This window comes from Anolis sagrei, chromosome X (genome assembly GCF_037176765.1).
Source record: "Anolis sagrei isolate rAnoSag1 chromosome X, rAnoSag1.mat, whole genome shotgun sequence".
Lineage (NCBI taxonomy): Eukaryota > Metazoa > Chordata > Lepidosauria > Squamata > Dactyloidae > Anolis > Anolis sagrei.
Genome location: NC_090034.1, coordinates 10,410,717 through 10,431,492, shown reverse-complemented (window position 1 = coordinate 10,431,492; position 20,776 = coordinate 10,410,717). Strand labels below are relative to the sequence as shown.

Sequence of the window (20,776 nt, the reverse complement as noted above, 5' to 3'; positions counted from 1 at the left end):
GAAAGCAAGCAGAGTAACAAACTTCAGTTGAACATTTGCATCAGTGTAATAAAACAGCATAATATAATAATCTGCTACCACAGAAATAAATAAAATCTTCCCTCACCATGTAAGTTGATTTGAGTTCCATGCCCCATCTACATTGCCAGATAATACAGTTTGAAACTACATTATATGGCAGTGTAATGGGGCCCAAGATTGGATTGGGAGGGGAAGTGATTTGTAAGAAAAACAAATAACAATACAATGTTCAAGGAGCCCCTGATGGTGTGGTGGATTAAACCGCTGAGCTGCAGAACTTGCTGACCAAAAGGTCACCAGTTTGAATCTGGGGAGCAGGGTGAGCTCCCACTGTTCGGCCCAGCTTCTGCCAATCTAGCAGCTTGAAAACATACAAATGTGAGTCGATCAATAGGTACTGCTCCGGTGGTAACAGCGCTCCATGCAGTCATGCCGGCCACAAGACATTGGAGGTGTCTACAGACAATGCCGGCTCTTCGGTTTAGAAAAAGAGATGAGAACCACCTTCCAGAGTCGGACACGACTAGACTTAACATTAGGGGGAACCTAACCTACAATATTCCATAACATTCGGAAATCACATGCTGTGTCCTAAGCACTTGGAAAACTGGGTTGCTGTGAGTTTTTCGGGCTGTCTGGCCATGTTCCAGAAGCATTCTCTCCTGACATTTCGCCCACATCTACGGCAGGCATCCTCAGAGGTTGTGAAGTATGGTGGAAACTAGGCAAGTCGGGTTTATATATCTGTGGAATGTCCCTGAGGCAAGTGTGAATGTTGCCATTGGCCACTTTGAGTATTATTGAATGGCTTTGCAGTTTCAAAGCCTGGTTGCTTCCTGCCTGGGGAAGTCCTTTGTTGGGAGGTGTTAGCTGACTCTGATTGATTCATGTCTGGAATCCCTCTGTTTTCTGAGCGTTGATCTTTATTTACTGTCCTGATTTTTTAGATTAATACTGGCAGCCAGATTTTGTTTCCTCCAGAATGCTTCTGGAACACGGCCATGCAGCCAAGGAAACTCACAGCAATGCAGTGATTCCGGCCATGAAAGCCTTTGACAACACACCTTGAAAACATTTTCCTACAGTCATAAGAAAGTTATTCAGTGACTTGGAATACATCAAAACTAGGTAGCTTCAGATGCTGTTGGACTACAGTTCCTATCAGCCCACACCAGATATATATTTATTTATATTTATAATGTCAGGAGCAGACTGAATAGTTGCGTTGTATTTTTTAACAAACAAACAAAAAACAAAACACAAAGTTTCAAGCTTGGTAGTTGAATAAATGTCCTTTGACCAGTATCTGGCCCCTTGGAGTGCCTCTGGTATTGCTGCAAGAAGGTCCTCCATTGTGCAAGTGCCAGGGCTCAAGTTGCATTGCAACAGGTGGTCAGTCGTTTGCTCTTCTCCATACTCGCATGTCGAGGATTCCACTTTGTAACCCCATTTCTTGAGGTTGGCTCTGCATCTCGTGGTGCCAGAGCGCAGTCTGTTCAGCGCCTTCCAAGTTGCCCAGTCCTCTGTGTGCCCAGGGGGGAGTCTCTTATTTGGCTTCAGCCATTGGTTGAGGTTCTAGGTTTGAGCCTGCCACTTTTGGACTCTTGCTTGCTGAGGTGTTCCAACGAGTGTCTCTGTAGATCTTAGAAAACTATTTCTTAAGTTGTTGACGTGCTGGCTGATACCCAAACAAGGGATGAGCTGGAGATGTCACTGCCTTGGTCCTTTCACTATTGGCTGCTACTTCCCGGCAGATGTCAGGTGGTGCAATACCAGCTAAATGGTGTAATTTCTCCAGTGATGTAGGGCGCAGACACCCCGTGATAATGCAGCATGTCTCATTAAGAGCCACATCCACTGTTTTAGCGTGGTGAGATGTGTTCCATACTGGGCATGCGTACTCAGCAGCAGAGTAGCACAGCGCAAGGGCAGATGTCTTCACTATATCTGGTTGTGATCCCCAGGTTGTGCCAGTCAGCTTTCATATGATATTGTTTCTAGCACTCACTTTTTGCTTGATGTTCAGGCAATGCTTCTTGTAGGTCAGAGCACGGTCCAGAGTGACTCCCAGGTATTTTGGGTGCGCTGCAATGCTCCAGTGGGATTCCTTCCCAGGTGATTTTCAGAGCTCGGGATGATAATCAATGATGACAAATGATGGAAGAGGAAATCCAACATCTGGAGGGCTATAATATGCTACCTTATCTCTCATATTTCATTGACAATAGTTACACAGTGGTGGTTTTGTTTGCAATTTTCTGTTGTTGCAAGGGTTCTGTCACTGTGGCTTTGTCCCACTTCGCTGTTAAGGTGGCAGAATTTTCTCTAGTAAGTTGCTTGTGAATGACTTGAATAGGCAAAGGGGATGAAGCACATGGATCTCACCTGAGTTGGGAGAATGGTCCCTTCACGGATGTGCAAATTGATGTGGTCGAGTGGGGCTGCCATTTTCAAGTTCTCCCCACTGCTATTCACCAGAGAACCCTACAAGAGGTAGAGAAACCAAACAATTTTAAGTTACCAGAACAATGGTTGACTGTACCATACCCAGTGCTCGCAACAATTACCTTTTTGGACTACCAGTTCCTTTCTTTTGACTGTAGTCCCAAGGTAATGTTTTCACATCCCTAAGAGTATCCACAACCCAATTGGTGACTCCAACAAATAGTCCATGTATCGGCTGGAGGTTCCTGGAAGTTGTAATCCTAACATAACTAGGTTCTTGTGGGTTTTTTCGGGCTATAGGGCCATGTTCTAGAGGCATTTCTCCTGACGTTTCGCCTGCATGTATGGCAAGCATCCTCAGAGGTCTCACTACCTCTGATGCTATACCTCACTACCTCTGAGGATGCTTGCCATAGATGCAGGCGAAACGTCAGGAGAAATGCCTCTAGAACATGGCCCTATAGCCCGAAAAAACCCACAAGAACCTAGTGATTCCAGCCATGAAAGCCTTCGACAATACACTGAACATAACTGTTCCAAGCTCTGACTCCAACCCTGGTTCCTCGCATCTGCAACCCACCTAAAAGTCTGGTAGGGTCATAAATGGAGGACAACTGTCCTAAGGGACTACAATTTGGGCAAAGTAAAGAAATCAGACCACAGCAGCCTCACCGTGTAGTAGTCGTACCACAAGCCTCGAGGGAAGTAGCCAATCACCCAGTCCACACCAGGGTCCAGCACCGGCGTCACCAGCAAACCCCGTCCCCAGAGGAACTGCTTGTCGATGGAGTAGGTGGCCACATCCTTTGGAAACCTGGAAGGAGGAGCACCACAATCCCATGAGCTCCAGGTCCAGCTGACTGATGAAACATGCCCTTAATCAATGCCACTACACTGTAAACAGGTCAGGAGTAAACATGGTGTTAAATAAACTGGAGTAAACATGGTGTTAAATAAGCTATTGCCCCCTATGATGTGCAACGGCAAGTTGCTGCTAACTGTGAGAGAAATAAGGTTGAACACTGTGAAAGCCATCCACTACATGGCTACCAGCCTCCTCCCAGTAGACTCAAATCAAGGAAAAGCTTCATGAGAACCCTCACTCCTCTTAATGTTCTCCCAGAAACTACAAGAGTATCCCTCTGGGCAGCTAAACCAGGAAATCTCAATTGGATCCTCCCCCCCCCCCCCCCCACGAGGGTCTTCCTCCAGGGGCAAACCAAGAATGGGCAACTTGGATGCCCCTGAACAGACTCAGAAGCGGAGTGGGCAGATCAAAAGACACCTGGCAAAATGGCATGACCTAAAAGAATCCTCCACTTTGTGCGACTGTGGAACAGAACAGACAACTCCACATCTGTAGGCTTTTCTGCAATGCCCTGCCTAGATTGCTCCCTCCTCCCTATGAATTCCCCTCACATATTCATATATGGCCCTCATCACGTCTTCTGTCAGCCTTCTCTTCTGAAGGCTAAACATGCCCAACTCTTTAAGCCGCTCCTCATAGGGCTTGTTCTCCAGACCCTTGATCATTTGAATTGCCCTCCTCTGGACACATTCCAGCTTAGAGTCAACATCTCCCTTCAATTCTAGTGCCCAGAATTGGACACTGTGTGATTCCAGGTGTGGTCTGACCAAGACAGAATAGAGAGGGACATGACTTCCCTGGATCTAGACACTATGCTCCTATTTATGCAGACCAAAATCCTATTAACTTTTTTTGCTCATTCTTGGCTCATGTTCCCTTCCTCCCAATGAGGACTTCAAGATCTTTTTCCACACATCCTACTGTCGAGCCAGGCATCGTCCCCCATTTTTTATCTTTGCATTTCCTTTTTTTCTGCATAGGCCACTTCTCTTCCATTTGTCCCTGTTGAACTTTGTTTGGTTCATTTTGGCCAATCATCTCTCTAATTGGTTAAGAGTTTGCCATGTTTAGCCTGCAGAAGAGAAGGCTGAGAGGCGGCATGATGACAGCCATGGATCAAGACGTGGGGGGAAATCATAGGGAACAGGCTTTTCTGCTGCCTTGGAGACTAGGACGCAATGGAACAATGGCTTCAAACTACAGGAAAGGAGATTCCACCTGAACATGAGGAAGAACTTCCTAACAGTGAGTGCTGTTCAGAAGGGGAACTCTCTGCCTCCGAGTGCAGTGGAGGCTCCTTCTTTGGAGGCTTTTAAACAGAGGCTGGATGGCCATCTGTCGGGGGTGCTTTGAATACGATTTTCCTGCTTCTTGGCAGAATGGGGTTGGACTAGATGGCCTGTTCTGGAATGGGTGTTCCAGGGGCTACAAATTTGTGTTTTGCACTGAGTGTTTGTTCATAGTCCTAAGCTGCAGGGACTTTGTAGATAGGTGGCTTCCTTTGGCTGCATTCATAGGGCAAACCACCTGCCAATTATAGTTAGGATCCCTGTTCCCGCCCCCTTTTTGCCTTTTGGAGGGAAGGGGCCATTTTTCAGTTAGTCACAACAAGGGAAGCCAAGGCAGAGGATGCGTACAGACATTCCTCCTGTGCAAAGGCTTCATCTTTTAAGAGTTCCTGGGGAAGAACAGATTAAAGGCCTCTCCGGATTCCCAAAGGGTTCCAGGGAACAGCTTCACAGCCCTGAGGACCTCCGGAGGGAATAACAGCTCTTCATCTTCAACTAAGTGTTTTCAAGCCTGATGGTACGTCTGTTCGGTTCTGAGATGCAGTTCAGCCGGTAGCAGACTCAAACCAGTCAGGTTTAAGTTCACAGCAGCCTGGGAGGAGCTTTAAAGGGGAATTTTTCTGTTACACAAAGTTTCTTGAAGATAGTGCCTGTTTCTTGTAAACAAGACTGCAAGACCCAATAGACTATTTAGAAAACTTACAATTCCTGCTTGTTCATTAATAAAGACTGTTGTATTTAAGTCCAAGTCTCCTAAAGCCTGCTTAGTAGGGAAAGTTCCTCTAAAGGCTCCTTCTCGGGCACCCGGGCTTCCCGCTGGATGCAAGCCTTGCATCCTCTCTTTTAATTTTAGCTCTAGCGGCGACAGAATATGGCCCATGAGGTCTCTTCCAACTCTAGGATTCTATAATTCTAAGATTGCATTGGATTTGGGGTATTAGATGCAGTAGTGGGAGCAATTGCTACAAGGTGCAAAATCCAGAAAGGCAATAGCTGAGCATTTACTGCCATGGAACACCTGGACTTGCTCTATGCACAAGGCATAAGAAAATCAAACCATTTCTGTGATTAAGTTAGGGAACAAAGCCAGTCCTGGTTGTGCAAACTCTTTCAGAAAGGAAAAAGGTATCTGCCAGAAACCAGCGTCCTCATTACTTACTCAAAAAAGAGAGGCCGGGCCACGGTATCCCCTTGCAGGTGAGCCCGATGGAAAAGGGAATAGAGATAGGGCAGCAAGCTGTAGCGGATTTCCAAGGCCTCCTTCATGGCAGTCCTTGCTGCGGGGCTGAAAGCCGGGGGATCCTGAGCCTGGGAGGAGGAAGAGACTAGAATGAATGAAAACACCTAGACTACTCTTTCCCAAGTACATCCCCTGAAGGCTATTCATTCATTCATTCAAAATCAGCCCTTAATAAATATGATCTCTTTAGGAAAGTCTGCATTCTTCAGTGAGACTCAACTTGACCATAGACTCATGCTGGAGATGTAGAGGCTCCTAGAGAAAACACGTCTCTAACTCCTCCACAAAATTCTATTGTTAAATTTCAACAGAAATTGACTGTAGAGTCGCTTTGGAGGTCAACAAGTATAGCTGAGCAGGGCAAATATGGGACCGGGCTATAGCACAGCCGGTTAACCGTTGCTGGAGTAAATCTTGCCAATCGAAAGGTTGGCAGTTCGAAGCCGGGGTGAGGGTAAACTCCTGGTCTTTAGCCCAGCTTCTGCCTGCCTAGCAGTATGAAAGCAGCATGTGAGTAGATAAACAGCCCAGCTTCTGCCTACCTAGCAGTGCGAAAGCAGCATGTGAGTAGATAAATAGCCCAGCTTCTGCCTACCTAGCAGTGCGAAAGCAGCATGTGAGTAGATAAATAGCCCAGTTTCTGCCTACCTAGCAGTGCGAAAACAGCATGTGAGTAGATAAATAGCCCAGCTTCTGCCTACCTAGCAGTACGAAAGCAGCATGTGAGTAGATAAATAGCCCAGTTTCTGCCTACCTAGCAGTGCGAAAACAGCATGTGAGTAGATAAATAGCCCAGCTTCTGCCTATCTAGCAGTGCGAAAGCAGCATGTGAGTAGAAAATTGCCCAGCTTCTGCCTACCTAGCAGTACGAAAGCAGAATGTGAGTAGATATATAGCCCAGCTTCTGCCTACCTAGCAGTACGAAAGCAGCATGTGAGTAGATAAATAGCCCAGCTTCTGCCTACCTAGCAGTACGAAAGCAGCATGTGAGTAGATAAATAGCCCAGCTTCTGCCTACCTAGTAGTTCGAAAGCAAATATGAGTAGATATATAGCCCAGGTTCTGCCTACCTAGCAGTGCGAAAGCAGCATATGGGTAGATAAAGAGCCCAGCTTCTGCCTACCTAGCAGTTCGAAAGCAGCATGTGAGTAGATAAATAGCCCAGCTTCTGCCTACCTAGCAGTGCGAAAGCAGCATGTGAGTAGATAAATAGCCCAGTTTCTGCCTACCTAGCAGTGCGAAAACAGCATGTGAGTAGATAAATAGCCCAGCTTCTGCCTACCTAGCAGTACGAAAGCAGCATGTGAGTAGATAAATAGCCCAGTTTCTGCCTACCTAGCAGTGCGAAAACAGCATGTGAGTAGATAAATAGCCCAGCTTCTGCCTATCTAGCAGTGCGAAAGCAGCATGTGAGTAGAAAATTGCCCAGCTTCTGCCTACCTAGCAGTACGAAAGCAGAATGTGAGTAGATATATAGCCCAGCTTCTGCCTACCTAGCAGTACGAAAGCAGCATGTGAGTAGATAAATAGCCCAGCTTCTGCCTACCTAGCAGTACGAAAGCAGCATGTGAGTAGATAAATAGCCCAGCTTCTGCCTACCTAGTAGTTCGAAAGCAAATATGAGTAGATATATAGCCCAGGTTCTGCCTACCTAGCAGTGCGAAAGCAGCATATGGGTAGATAAAGAGCCCAGCTTCTGCCTACCTAGCAGTTCGAAAGCAGCATGTGAGTAGATAAATAGCCCAGCTTCTGCCTACCTAGCAGTTCGAAAGCAGCATGTGAGTAAAATAGCCCAGCTTCTGCCTACCTAGCAGTATGAAAGCAGCATGTGAGTAGATATATAGCCCAGCTTCTGTCTACCTAGCAGTGTGAAAGCAGCATGTGAGTGGATAAATAGCCCAGCTTCTGCCTATCTAGCAGTTCAAAAACAGCATGTGAGTAGATAAATAGCCCAGCTTCTGCCTACTTAGCAGTGCAAAAACAGCATGTGAGTAGACATGGCTCTTCGAGCAGGCCTTCAATTGAGTGTTCTTGAAACGACATAGGAATGAACTAGGATTATGAATTTTGGCTATGACCCCAGGACCTGACGAAGCGGATTTTTAGCATAAGTATATGTTATGTTGTATTTGTCTGGTTTGTATTGTCATTATTACTGTACATTGTCTTTTTGTTGTTGTTCACCGCCCCGAGTCGCCCCCGGGCTGAGAGGGGCGGTCAATAAATGCAATAAATAAATAAATAAATAAATAAATAAATAGCCCAGCTTCTGCCTACCTAGCAGTTCGAAAGCAGCATGTGCGTAGATAAATAGCCCAGCTTCTGCCTACCTAGCAGTTTGAAAGCAGCATGTGAGTAGATAAATAGCGCAGCTTCTGCCTACCTAGCAGTTCAAAAGCAGCATGTGAGTAGATAAATAGCCCAGCTTCTGCCTACCCAGCAGTTCCAAAACAGTATTTGAGTAGATAAATAGGTACTGTTTTAAAGCAGGGAGATATTTAAGGCACCCATAAGGAAATGCCAGAAAAATGCCAGGAATTCAATAATGGAGGAAGTTTATAAACAAAGCTCTTTGGCAGGGAAAGTGGAGCAAAGCTCTTGGGCAAGGAAGATGGCAGAACCAAGCACAGCCTCCAAGATGCCAAAGATGGGGAAAGCCTATATATACCTCTATCTCTGTCAGTGTATGATGGCATTTAATGTTTACTGTATATGTGTTCTGTGATCCACTCTGTGTCCCGTTTGGGATAAGAAGAGCAGAATATAAATACTGTAAATAAATACTGTAAATAATAAATAACATAACAACCTGGATGGCTTTGTCACCTATATTGAAAAAAAAAAGTCTCTGCATTTCTGCAGAAGCACTTCCAGGTCACAAACTTAAATAGTCACATTTCCAAAGAGAAGGAAGCCATAATTTTGTCCATAATTTTGCATGCAAAAGAAGTGACACTCCAACTTTGCATAGAACATGTGTAAGGGTTATTTATTGAAAAAATGGCATCTTCTTGCAAATTTTTAACTTGGGAGAGGTGGGAGTGAGCTCTCATGTTGGTGAAACACTTTTACACACACAGAAAGGACCCCAGAAGAGGCCTCTCTACCCTGATTTACCTTCTCGTCTTGAGTGTTGTGGTTGCGGGAAAAGGGATAGAAGGCCCCCAGCTGCATCCAGCGAGTGCAGAGTTCCTCGGAGGTAGAACCGGAGAAGCCACAGATGTCCGCCCCGACTAAAGGGATCCCAAAGAGGCTGAAACTCAGCATTCCTGGAGCGGTTTTAGATGGAAGAGAAAGGGGTCAGAGAGACCTGGAAATAGATGCTCATACTCAGGTGACTTCCAAATAGCATTCCTGCAGGATGTTTGAGGCATATACATACCAGGGATGGACCAAGCCATGTCCTTCCAAGTGCTCCTGTTGTCACCAAGCCAGTGTCCTGAATATTTACCCTGGCTTGGAAAAGTTGAGCGGGAGATGATGAAGGGCCGTTTTGCCCGGAGTTTAATCAGAGCACTGGAAGAACAAGAAAAATTTATTTATTTATTTATTTATTTACTTACTTACTTTGCTTCTATACCGCTGTATCTCAAGCCCGAAGGCGACTCACAGAGGTTCACAAACAGTAAAAACAGTAGAAACAGCAGTGGTTCCATACAACATACAACAATTGACTTAACACATTATCCATAAATTACCAATAAGCAATTACAATGCACAATTATTACAAAAAACAACCGTACCCAATCTTCTCATCATCCAAGCGTAGTCCAGGTTCGTCGTCCATTGTTCCATTCCTATGTTCCATTACCAGATTGCACTAAATTACTCAAATGCCTGCACAAACATCTAGGTCTTCAACTTTCTTCGGAATGCCATAAGAGATGGCGCCAGCCTAATGTCCTTAGGAAGGGCATTCCACAGCCGAGGAGCCACCACCGAGAAGGCCCTATCTCTCGTCCCTGCCAACTGTGCTTGAGAAGCCGGCGGGATCGAGAGCAGGGCCTCCCCGGAAGATCTCAAAGTCCTGGTGGGTTCATAGGCCGAGATGCGGTCAGAAAGGTATCTTGGGCCGGAACCGTTTAGGGCTTTAAAGGCCAATGCCAAGACCTTGAATTGAGCCCGGTAGCAAATCGGCAGCCAGTGGAGCTGGTGCAACAGGGGGGTTGTGTGCTCCCTGCGCTCCGCTCCTGTTAGAATCATGGCTGCCGCACGTTGGACTAATTGAAGCTTCCAGGCCGTCTTCAAGGACAGCCCCACGTAGAGAGCGTTGCAGTAGTCTAGGCGGGATGTGACAAGAGCGTGGACTACTGTGGCCAAGTCAGGCTTCCCAAGGTAAGGGCGCAGCTGGCGCACAAGTTTTAACTGTGCAAATGCTCCCCTGGTCACCGCTGACACCTGGGGTTCCAGGCTCAGCGATGAGTCCAGGATCACACCCAAGCTGCGAAAAAGTGAGCAGTTAGGTATAAAAAATGGATACTGAATGGACATACATTCAGGGTCAGGCACTTCCAATCCCTGCAGTCAGAATTGATGTTCTGCTCACTTCCTATTGGCTTTGGGGCTGAATAACCCACAGACCAGGCTTGGGCAGACTTTGGCCCTCCAGGTGTTTTGGACTTCAACTCCCACATCCCAAACAAACTCAGGCCCCTTCCTTAAGTGGCTGAGGGGGGAAAGGCAAGGGCCTGAGGCTGTTAGGAATTGTGGGAGTCAAAGTCCAAAACATTTGGAGGGCCCAAGTTTGCCCATGCCTGCCATAAACGAACTTATCGTACAACAGAGCAGGAACACCTCTGACCTTAAACACCATACCAGCTTGTTAAAATCAGCAAGCAGTTAATTGTAGAATATATGTAGGCAAAGCAGTAAAAAAAATAGCAAAACAGTAAAGGTACAAATTCCAGAACAGTTCATGAGCTTCAAAGGAGAACCAGATCCATGAGTATATAGAAATCAATGAAGCAAGGCACTTGAAACCATGGCAGAAAAAAACAGGAAATCCCATAGGCAAAACTTAAGCTTGGCAAAAACTTGGTACATGAAACTCAGAGCACTAGAAACCCAGATCGTGTCAGGAGCGACTTGAGAAACTGCAAGTCACTTCTGGTATGAGAGAATTGGCCGTCTGCAAGGATGTTGTCCAGGAGACTCCAGGATGTTTTGATGCTTTTACCATCCTTATGAGAGGGTTCTCTCATGTTCCCACACGGGGAGCCGGAGCTGACAGAGGGAACTCATCCACACTTTCCCCAGATTTGAACCTGCAACCTGCCGGCACAAGGGTTTAACCCACTGCAATAGCGTGGGCTTTGACTGAGGCAATTCACTCCCATGAATCATTATAAACCTTTTCCAGAACCCAAAATTGAAAAGAAAGCATTCTTCTTGACTTTTCCACCAGATAACAGTCTGCTATCCTTCTTTTGCTGTAAAAGAAGTGATGGCCTCAGTCTCTGAAAGCTCTGCCTGTTTTCTAAAACTTCACTTTCTGTCCAAAGTTTCACTACCCTCTCCCTCGTTAACTCCTGCATCTGGCAAATCAATCTCAGCATCATTTTTAGACAGTTGCTCTGAGAAAAGTGGTGAAAGGTCTCCCCCAGGACTGTGGCCTTGTGAATCTTCCTGAAACAACTAAGGCGTCTCTTCTGAACTTAACTTATGCCCAAGCAAAGCATCATCCCATTCCGATCACGAACATCAACATGAACATCATTCCCATCATGAACATCAACATGAACATCAGACACAATCACAAGCTGAACAGACTGACATACAACCGATCTCATCCATGCACCAAGGACAGAGTTACCTAGCAGTCGCTTTGGCTTCCATCAATCCATACAGGTTGTGGAGGTTGTAGTGCGCAGAGGTGCTTTGCCTGGCAGAGGTGCAGATGGTCTTGGCAGAAAGGAAACCTCCCAATACAGCTGGCAGGAGAGAGAGAAAGGCAGGTTAGTGGCATGCAGGGGAAGCTGGCGGGTTCCATGCCAGTGGGGTGGCAAATAGGAACCTTATCACATCGGGATATACTCCATTTCTGAATGGATCCTATCACATGATGTTTGTGCCATTCTGTCAATAATTTGCTTGTTCTGCTCAAAAACCAGGAGGAGTTAACGTTTTTCTTACCAGGCACATATGGGGGGTTATCCAGTTCTCCTTGAGAACAGCCTTCTGATGAGCCATCCATGAAGTCAGATGGTTCATTCATGTCCTAAAATAAAGATATCAGGCTTAAGAGTTCAGTGAGAATGCAGTTCAAATGCTGTAATTTGAGAGGTCTTGTGAAGTCAGGACCTTTGTATTTATTTACGGCTTTTATATTCCACCCTTCTCATCCCGCAGGGGACTCAGGGCAAATCACAGCGTACACATATATGGCAAACATTCGTTTAGCAAACGTGGTTGGTGGGGACGAGAGACAGGGCCTTCTCGGCAGTGGCCCCCCATCTGTGGAACTCTCTCCCTAAGGACATCAGGTTGGCCATCTCCCTCCTGTCCTTTATTATTATTATTATTATTATTAGTAGTAGTAGTAGTATTATTAGTATTATTATTATTTACAGCTTTTATATTCTGCCCTTCTCACCCCGCAGGGGACTCAGGGCGGTTTACAGTGTTCACATATATGGCAAACATTCAATGCCAATTTTGACATACAACATATACAGACATAGACAGAGGCTATTTAACTTTTTCTGGCCGCCAGGGGAGCTGTAACTTTCATCGTCCATCTGCGACACTGATGATGAAGTACTTCCGCATTCCCCGCATGCTTTTTTGCTGGAGTGCTTGCTGGAGTCTTCTTTATGGCCTCACAAATTAGTTAATTTAGCCTCCCCACACTTTAAGGTGGTACCTAATTTTCCTACTTGACAGATGAAACTGTCTTTTGGGTTGCAAAGGTGGATAACAGGCTACACAATTGGTTGGAAACCCATTCCAGCCCGGGCTGGCTTCGAACTCATGACCTTTTGGTCAGAGTGATCTTAATGCAGCTGACACTCAGCCAGCTGCGCCACAATCCTGGTGCTTTGGAGTGATTATCAATAGGGTGGCGCAGCAGGTTAAACCAAGCTGCTGAACTTGCTGACCGAAAGGTTGGCGGTTCGAATCCGGGGAGCCGGGTGAGCTCCCGCTATTTGGCTCAGCTTCTGCCAACCTAGCAGTTTGAAAACATGCAAATGTGAGTATTTATTTATTTATTATTTATTTCGGTCATTTCTACCCCGCGCTTCTCACCCCCTAGGGGGAACTCAGGGCGGCTTACATCTGGCACAATTCGATGCCAACAGTTACAATAAAATGCAATAGCAATAACACAATAGATTAAAAACAAACAATTAATACAGTACAATACAATACAATATCAACTAAAACCGCTCTATAGCCCGCGTTCATCGAGTTCTAAAATCCGTCAATCCATTTAGCATTGCCATAGTCCTTTCCAACTCTAGTCATCATTACCTTGTTAATCTGCCAGATTACCCAAATGCCTGGTCCCATATCCATGTCTACAGTTTTCTTCTGAAGGAAAGGAGGGATGTTGACGACCTGATTCCCCCGGGGAGTGAATTCCACAGGTGAGGGGCCACCACTGAGAAGGCCCTGATCAATAGGTACCACTTGAGTGGGAAAATAACAGCACTCCATGCAGTCATGCTGGCCACATAACCTTGGAGGTGTCTATGGGCAACACCGGCTCTTTGGCTTAGAAATGGAGATGAGCACCACCCTCTTAGAGTTGGACACGACTAGACTTAAGGTGAAGGGGAAACCTTTGCCTTTACCTTATCAATAAGGTTGCCCCATGTTATTTCTGAATTGAAATAATGTATATTCCATTTACCTCTGCTTCTGTGTTTCTCCCATTCCTTCCTTTTTGACCTCAGGCAAATGTTACACTGCAGATTCCTCAGGGCAGGGTCCTGCTTACTACAACAGATTTATTTTTTTTGTCGTGTCAGGAGCAACCGCTCCTGTTGTGAGAGAATTGGCTGTCTGCAAGGACATTGCCCAGGGGACGCCTGGATGATTTTTGATGTTTTATCATCCTTGTGGGAGGCTTCTCTCATGTCCCTGCATGAGGAGCTGGAGCTAACAGAGGGAGCTCATCCGTCTCTCCCCGGATTCGAACCTGCGACCTGTCAGTCTTCTGGCGCAGTGGGTTAAAGCACTGTGCCAGCAGGACTGAAGACTACAACAGATGCTGCTTTTGGATAACGTGGATTGCAGTCTAACATATCTAGAGGGTATAGCAGTGGTTCCCAACCTGTGGTCTGTGGACCACCAGTGGTCCACAAGAACTAAAATATGGTCTGCGGCCTCACTACACTGTTGCAACAAGAGCAACTGGTTTCACAAAACCTTCTTATAATGCCGAGGCTTATTAAAAAAAATTTTTTGTGGGCAAGCAGATGGCGACTATTGGATGGCATATGTTCTATATCAGAAACTAGAGCTGAGGTGGTCTATCCAATGCAGTTTTCTGAATCAGCACTTCAAATATCCAAACTGAATCTAAAGATGACCAAAAACTGATTCATAACCCTTTTGGTCCTAATATTGGAGAGTGGTCCCTGGTCAAGTAATCTCTGGTCAAGATGGTCCCTGGTCAAAGTAGTCCCTGGTCAAAAAAAGGCTTGGGACCACTGGAGTATAGGTTGGAAAGGCCTGTTCTAAAGTAATGCAAATGATTTCCCGCTTTCAAGTGTTTGTGTCGATTCATACTTAGGTAAAAGCTAAGAAAAGACTCACAATCCAAATGCCATCAAAGGGAACAATGGAGTGGAAACGATTCAGATTCTCCAGCCACCACTGGTGAGTATCTGGGTTAGAGAAGTCAGGATAAGCAGTAAGACCAGGCCAGACCTGGAAGGAGAAGAATTAAAAACACACACACACAAGAATGTGACTGACAACATTGAGGAAGTGTTGCAAATCTGTTAGAATGCAGAATAAGATGGATGCTGCTAATTCCACAACAAGGCGTCAATTGTTGTGGATTGTGTGTGTGTGTGTGTGTCTGAAGCGACTTGAGAAACTGCAAGTCACTTCGGGTGTGAGAGAATTGGCTGTCTGCAAGGAGGTTGCCCAGGGGATGCCCAGATGTTTTACCATCCTGTGGGAGGCTACTCTCATGTCCCTGCTTGATAAGCTGGAGCTGACAAATCGGTACTCATCCCGCGCCCTGGATTTGAACTCCTGACCTTTTGGTCAGCAGTTCTGCTGGCACAAGGGTTTAACCCATTATGCCACTGGGGCATTGTTGTGGATGACAGTAAAGGAATACAAAACATTTGGGAAGGCAGTAGGATGGGGACTGGTTGATCTAAGTTAATATTAGCTACACCAAACAATTATATTGCATACTTATTGCACCACCTGGGGATCACAACCAGATACAGTGAAGACATCTGCCCTTGCGCTATGCTACTCTGCTGCTGAGTATGCATGCCCAGTGTGGAACACATCTCACCACACTAAAACAGTGGATGTGGCTCTTAATGAGACATGCCGCATTATCACAGGGTGTCTATGCCCTACACCACTAAAGAAATTACACTGTTTAGCCGGTATTACACCACCTGACATCCGCCAGGAAGCAGCAGCCAATAGTGAAAGGACCAAGGCAGTGACATCTCCAGCTCATCCCCTGTTTGGGTATCAGTCAGCACGTCAACGACTTAAATCAAGAAATAGTTTTCTTAGATCTACAGAGACACTCGCTGGAACGCCTCAGCAAGCGAGAGTCCAAAAGTGGCAGGCTCAAACCCAGCACCTCAACCAATGGCTGATACCAAATGAGAGACTCCCCCCTGGGCACACAGAGGACTGGCCAACTTGGAAGGCACTGAACAGACTGCGCTCTGGCACCACGAGATGCAGAGCCAACCTTCAGAAATGGGGCTACAAAGTGGATTCCACAACATGCGAGTGTGGAGAGGAGCAAACCACTGACCACCTGCTGCAATGCACCCTGAGCCCTGCCACATGCACAATGGAGGACCTTCTTGCGGCAACACCAGAGGCACTCCAAGTGGCCAGATACTGGTCAAAGGACACTTAATCAACTACCAAACTCACAAATTTTGTATTTTGTCTGTTTGTTTGCTTTATTCTGTTAGAAATGTTATATAATCGACTGGTTGCCCTGACACGATAAATAAAAATGTAACAGTGGACTTTGTATTACTGTATTTCTTCAATTGTAAGATGCACCCCAATTTCAGTAGCACCACCACCAAGAAAAATGCATAAGATGTACCTCCAAACCATTTTAGAGATGTTTATAAAAGGAAAAAACGTGCATCTTAGAAATGAAGCAATACAACAAGTCATTTTTTCTGTTTTCAAACTGTTTACATCAATTGTTCAGATTCAGTTTTGTATGTTTGTGTGAATATATATAAATAAGTGTGAAGATTTTTTTTTAAAGAAAAAGATGTCTTCTATTTTTGCTCTCTCACCTTCCCTATCAGAGGTTCTCCTTGGGTGTTATTGATGAATACGCCACGTTTCAAACCTTCATCGTAAGGCCAGTAAGAGCCAGTAGGCTGAGTGCTGCTGATCCCAGGATCCTTGGAGAAAGAAAGAAAGAAAGAAAGAAAGAAAGAAAGAAAGGAAGGAGGAAGGGAAGGAAGGAGGGAAATGAAACCTGTATTCAAAAGCACATCAGAATCATAGAATCATAGAATCAAAGAGTTGGAAGAGACCTCATGGGCCATCCAGTCCAACCCCATTCTGCCCAGAAGCAGGAAAATCGCATTCAAAGCACCTCTGACAGATGGCCATCCAGCCTCTGTTTAAAAGCTTCCAAAGAAGGAGCCTCCACCACACTCCGGGGCAGAGAGTTCCACTGCTGAACGGCTCTCACACTCAGGAAGTTCTTCCTCATGTTCAGATGGAATCTCCTCTCTTGTAGTTTGAAGCCATTGTTTTGCGAATTTGGACTGAGCCCTTACATCCCACTGTCCTTTGGTGAGCTCTTTCATGTAGCCTTATAAATAAGTCCATTCCAGTTTTCGCTCTACAAAATTACCGGATATATTCGAGTATAAGCTGAGTTTTTCAGCCCTTTTTAAGGCTGAAAAAGCCCCCTTCAGCTTATATTCGAGTCAAAGTTATTTATTATTATTTTATTATTTTATCTATGTATTGTTTTATCCTATTATTATTATTATTATTATTATATTTACATTAATTTATTCTACAATTATTTATATTAGTATTATTTTACTCTATTTTATTATTATTACATTAATATTTTACTCTATTATTATTTTTACATTTATTATTTTACTCTATTATTGCTGGAAGGATATGTAAGCACATTTACATTGAAGAAGGTTAGAATAATGGTTTAATCTGAGTTGGATAGTCTTAACTTAAATTACAGTTTTATGTAAATACTAGCCGTCCCCTGCCACGTGTTGCTGTGGCCCACATGGGGGTTCTGTGTGGGAGGCTTGGCCCAATTCTATCATTGGTGGGATTCAGAATGCTCCGTGATTGTAGGTGAACTATAAATCCCTGCAACTACAACTCCCAAATGTCAAGATTCTATTTTCCTCAAACTCTACCAGTGTTCACATTTGGGCATACTGAGTATTCGTGTAGAGTTTGGCCCAGATCCATCATTGTTTGAGTCCACAGTGATCTCTGGATGTAGGTGAACTACAACTCCCAATCTCAAGGCTAATGCCCACCAAATCCTTCCAGTGTTTCCTGTCAGTCATGGGAGTTCTATGTGCCAAGTTTGGTTCAATTCCATCATTGGTGGGGTTCAGAATGCTCTTTGATTGTAGGTAAACTATAAATCCCAGCAACTACAACTCCCAAATGACAAAATCAATTTTTTTTTAGTGAAGGACATATATTGGGTTGTTAGGTGTATGCTGTCCAAATTCGGTGCCAATTCATCCAGTGGTTTTTGAGTTCTGTTAATCCCACAAACGAACACTACATTTTTATTTATATAGATTTGAAGACATTTAACCTAATGATACCTCAATTAATGTAATTTTATTGATAGGTAAAGGTAAAGGTAGTCCCCTGACATTAAGTCCAGTCATGTCTGACTCTGGGGTGTGGTGCTCATCTCCATTTCTAAGCCGAAGAGCCAGCGTTGTCCGTAGACACCTCCAAGGTCATGTGGCCGGCATGACTGCATGGAGCGCCGTTACCTTCCCGCCGGAGCGGTACCTATTGATCTACTCACATTTGCATGTTTTCGAACTGCTAGGTTGGTGAAGCTAGGGCTGACAGCGGAAGCTCATGCCGCTCCCCGGAATCGAACCTGCGACCTTTCGATCAACAAGCTCAGCAGCTCAGCGCTTTAACCCACTGCGCCACCGGGGGCTCCAATTTTATTGATACCTATTTTTATTTTGAAATTTACCAATAGCTGCAGCGTTTCCCACTCTTAGCTTATATTTGAGTCAATAGGTTTCCCCAGTTTTTTTGTGGTAAAATTAGGTGCCTCGGCTTCTACTCGGGTCGGCTTATACTCGAGTATATCCGGTATTACAGATTCTCTCCTATTGGAGGGCTGGAAACATATTCTATGGGCAACAAATCCCAGTATCCCCAGTTAGCCTGGGTGGGGGATTTTGGGAGGTATAGTAATAATATTCTTTGTTTCACGAAGACACCAGGCTAGCTTAATGGGAATAAAAAGGTTACCAGAATCATAACATAATATTGTCCATGTTTGTGGAGGTCTTCCACCATCTGGGGGAGAGCGCCAAACTTCTGAGAGTCCACGGTGAAGTCCCGATAGCCTTCCATGTAGTCAATGTCATTCCATTGGGCATCCTACGAAAAAGAAAAGAGAGGCGAGGAGAAGAAGGATATATAAGCACAAGAAGAAGGATCATAGGCCTGTTAAGGGCCATCTAGTCCAATTCCTTGTCATGCAGGAATATATAATTAAAACACTCCTGAAAGATGCCCATCCAAAAGACTGTGTGACATACTGGTTAGTGCAGCATTTCTCAATCTGGGGGTCCGGACCCCTGGGGGGGGGGTCACAAGGGAGTGTCAGAGGGGTTGCCAAATACCATCAGAAAACACAGTATTTTTTGGTGCTCATGTGATTTCTGTGTTGGAGGTTATATTGTTTGGGGGCGTTCGGAATACTCTTTGATTGTACATGAACTACACAATTATATAGTTCATGAACTATACAATTATTTATAGTTCATGTAAAATCAGAGCATTCTGAACTCCCCAAAACAATTATATTGCTTCAGGGAGTTCAGAATGCTCTTTGATTGTACATGAACAATAAATCCCAGCAACTAGAACTCCCAAATGTCAAGGTCCCAAATGTCAAGGTCTATTTTCCCCAAATTCATGGGGATTCTGTGTGGGAAGTTTGGCCCAATTCTATCATTGGTGGGGTTCAGAATGCTCTTTGGTTGTAGGTAAACTATAAATCCCAGCAACTACAACTCCCAAATGTCAAAGTCTATTTTCTCCAAACTCCACCAGTGTGCACATTTGTGCATATTGAGGATTTGTTCCAAGTTTGGTCCAGATCCATCATAGTTTGAGTCCACAGTGCTCTCTGGATGTAGGTGAACTACAATTCCAAAACTCAAGGTCAATGCCCACCAAACCCTTCCAGTATTTTCTCTTGGTCATGGGAGTTCTGTGTGCCAAGTTTGGTTCAATTCCATCATTGAGGCTGGAGGGAGGTTTGTGTCAGCAAGTCCCTTCAAGGCATGAGGGTTCTGTGTAGGAAGTTTGGCCCAATTCTATCATTGGTGGGGTTCAGAATGCTCTTTGATTGTAGGTGAACTATAAATCCCAGCAATTACAACTCCCAAATGACAAAATCAATCTCACCACCACCACCTCACCAGTATTCAAATTTGGACGTAGCGGGTATTTGTGCCAAATTTGGTCCAGTGAATGAAAATACATCCTGCATATCAGATATTTGCATTACGATTCATAATCTTAGGAAAATTACAATTATGAAGTAGCAACAAAAATAATTTTATGGTCGAGGGTCACCGCGACATGAGGAACTGTGTTAAGGGGTCACGGCATTAAGAAGGGAAACACTGGGTTAGTGTGTCAGGTTAAGGGACAGGTGAGGCCCAGGTTCAAAACCTTGTCTGACTTAGCCATGAGATTTATTTGCAGAGTCAAAGCTTACCAGATATACAACAGAGTTTAGGCTATAATGCTTTCGCTCTCTAGTGTTCAAAGGAGTGCAGCTCTAGTTCCTTAACAGATTATAAATCCCAGGGTAACATGGAATGATAGCACTATAACCGTACAATGTGGATGCAGCCCACAACTGGGGTACATTAGGACGTACACCTGGGATTGGCTGTATTTGGAGCTCTAAAAACACTGCCTAAAATTTTGTCAAAGGCTTGGCATATTCCACACTCCCTATGAAATCTTCACCATTCTATCAAGACTCTGACGACAGACAATGGTTTTTGAAAGTCCATTTATATTTACCTGGGGGATCTGAAAATTCCTCATGGCTTTTACGGTCTCCCAGGTCTCATTGCTGCTCCCATAGCCCCAGCGGCAGAGGTGGAAGCCCAGGCCCCAATAAGGAGGCATGGCCGGGAAGCCTGAAACAAAAACAGAGGGTGTTTTATGCATCGCGTTTCTCAACCCAATTGCTTTTGCTGGACTTCAACTCCCCAAATCCAAAAACAGGGATCTCCCATAGGCTGTGGGATTTGCAAATGCTTGGAAGTCACTTCAAAAGGTTTGGCTTATTTATTTATCTATGTATTTATATTCCACCCTTCTCACCCTGCAAGGGACTCAGGGCAGATTACAATGTACATATACATGGCAAACATTCAATGCCATAGACACACAACATAGAATCATAGAATCAAAGAGTTGGAAGAGACCTCATGGGCCATCCAGTCC

The 20,776-nt window shown here is 44.9% G+C and overlaps 1 protein-coding gene across 1 annotated transcript in view; it reads right to left on the bottom strand.

Annotated features, from left to right (window-relative positions):
• The window catches only part of LOC132782142 (lysosomal alpha-glucosidase-like), a 66,887-nt gene that overhangs the window by 6,881 nt on the left and 39,230 nt on the right, over nucleotides 1-20,776 (bottom strand). Inside the window, exons 7-17 of the mRNA XM_067473023.1 lie at nucleotides 20,348-20,466; nucleotides 18,551-18,682; nucleotides 16,336-16,446; nucleotides 14,624-14,737; nucleotides 11,996-12,080; nucleotides 11,676-11,793; nucleotides 9,246-9,379; nucleotides 8,981-9,132; nucleotides 5,783-5,931; nucleotides 3,139-3,280; nucleotides 2,407-2,505 (exon numbers count right to left, since the gene is read on the bottom strand). Coding sequence (XP_067329124.1) covers nucleotides 2,407-2,505; nucleotides 3,139-3,280; nucleotides 5,783-5,931; nucleotides 8,981-9,132; nucleotides 9,246-9,379; nucleotides 11,676-11,793; nucleotides 11,996-12,080; nucleotides 14,624-14,737; nucleotides 16,336-16,446; nucleotides 18,551-18,682; nucleotides 20,348-20,466 — 1,355 coding nt within the window. The remainder of the gene's footprint in view (nucleotides 1-2,406; nucleotides 2,506-3,138; nucleotides 3,281-5,782; nucleotides 5,932-8,980; nucleotides 9,133-9,245; nucleotides 9,380-11,675; nucleotides 11,794-11,995; nucleotides 12,081-14,623; nucleotides 14,738-16,335; nucleotides 16,447-18,550; nucleotides 18,683-20,347; nucleotides 20,467-20,776) is intronic.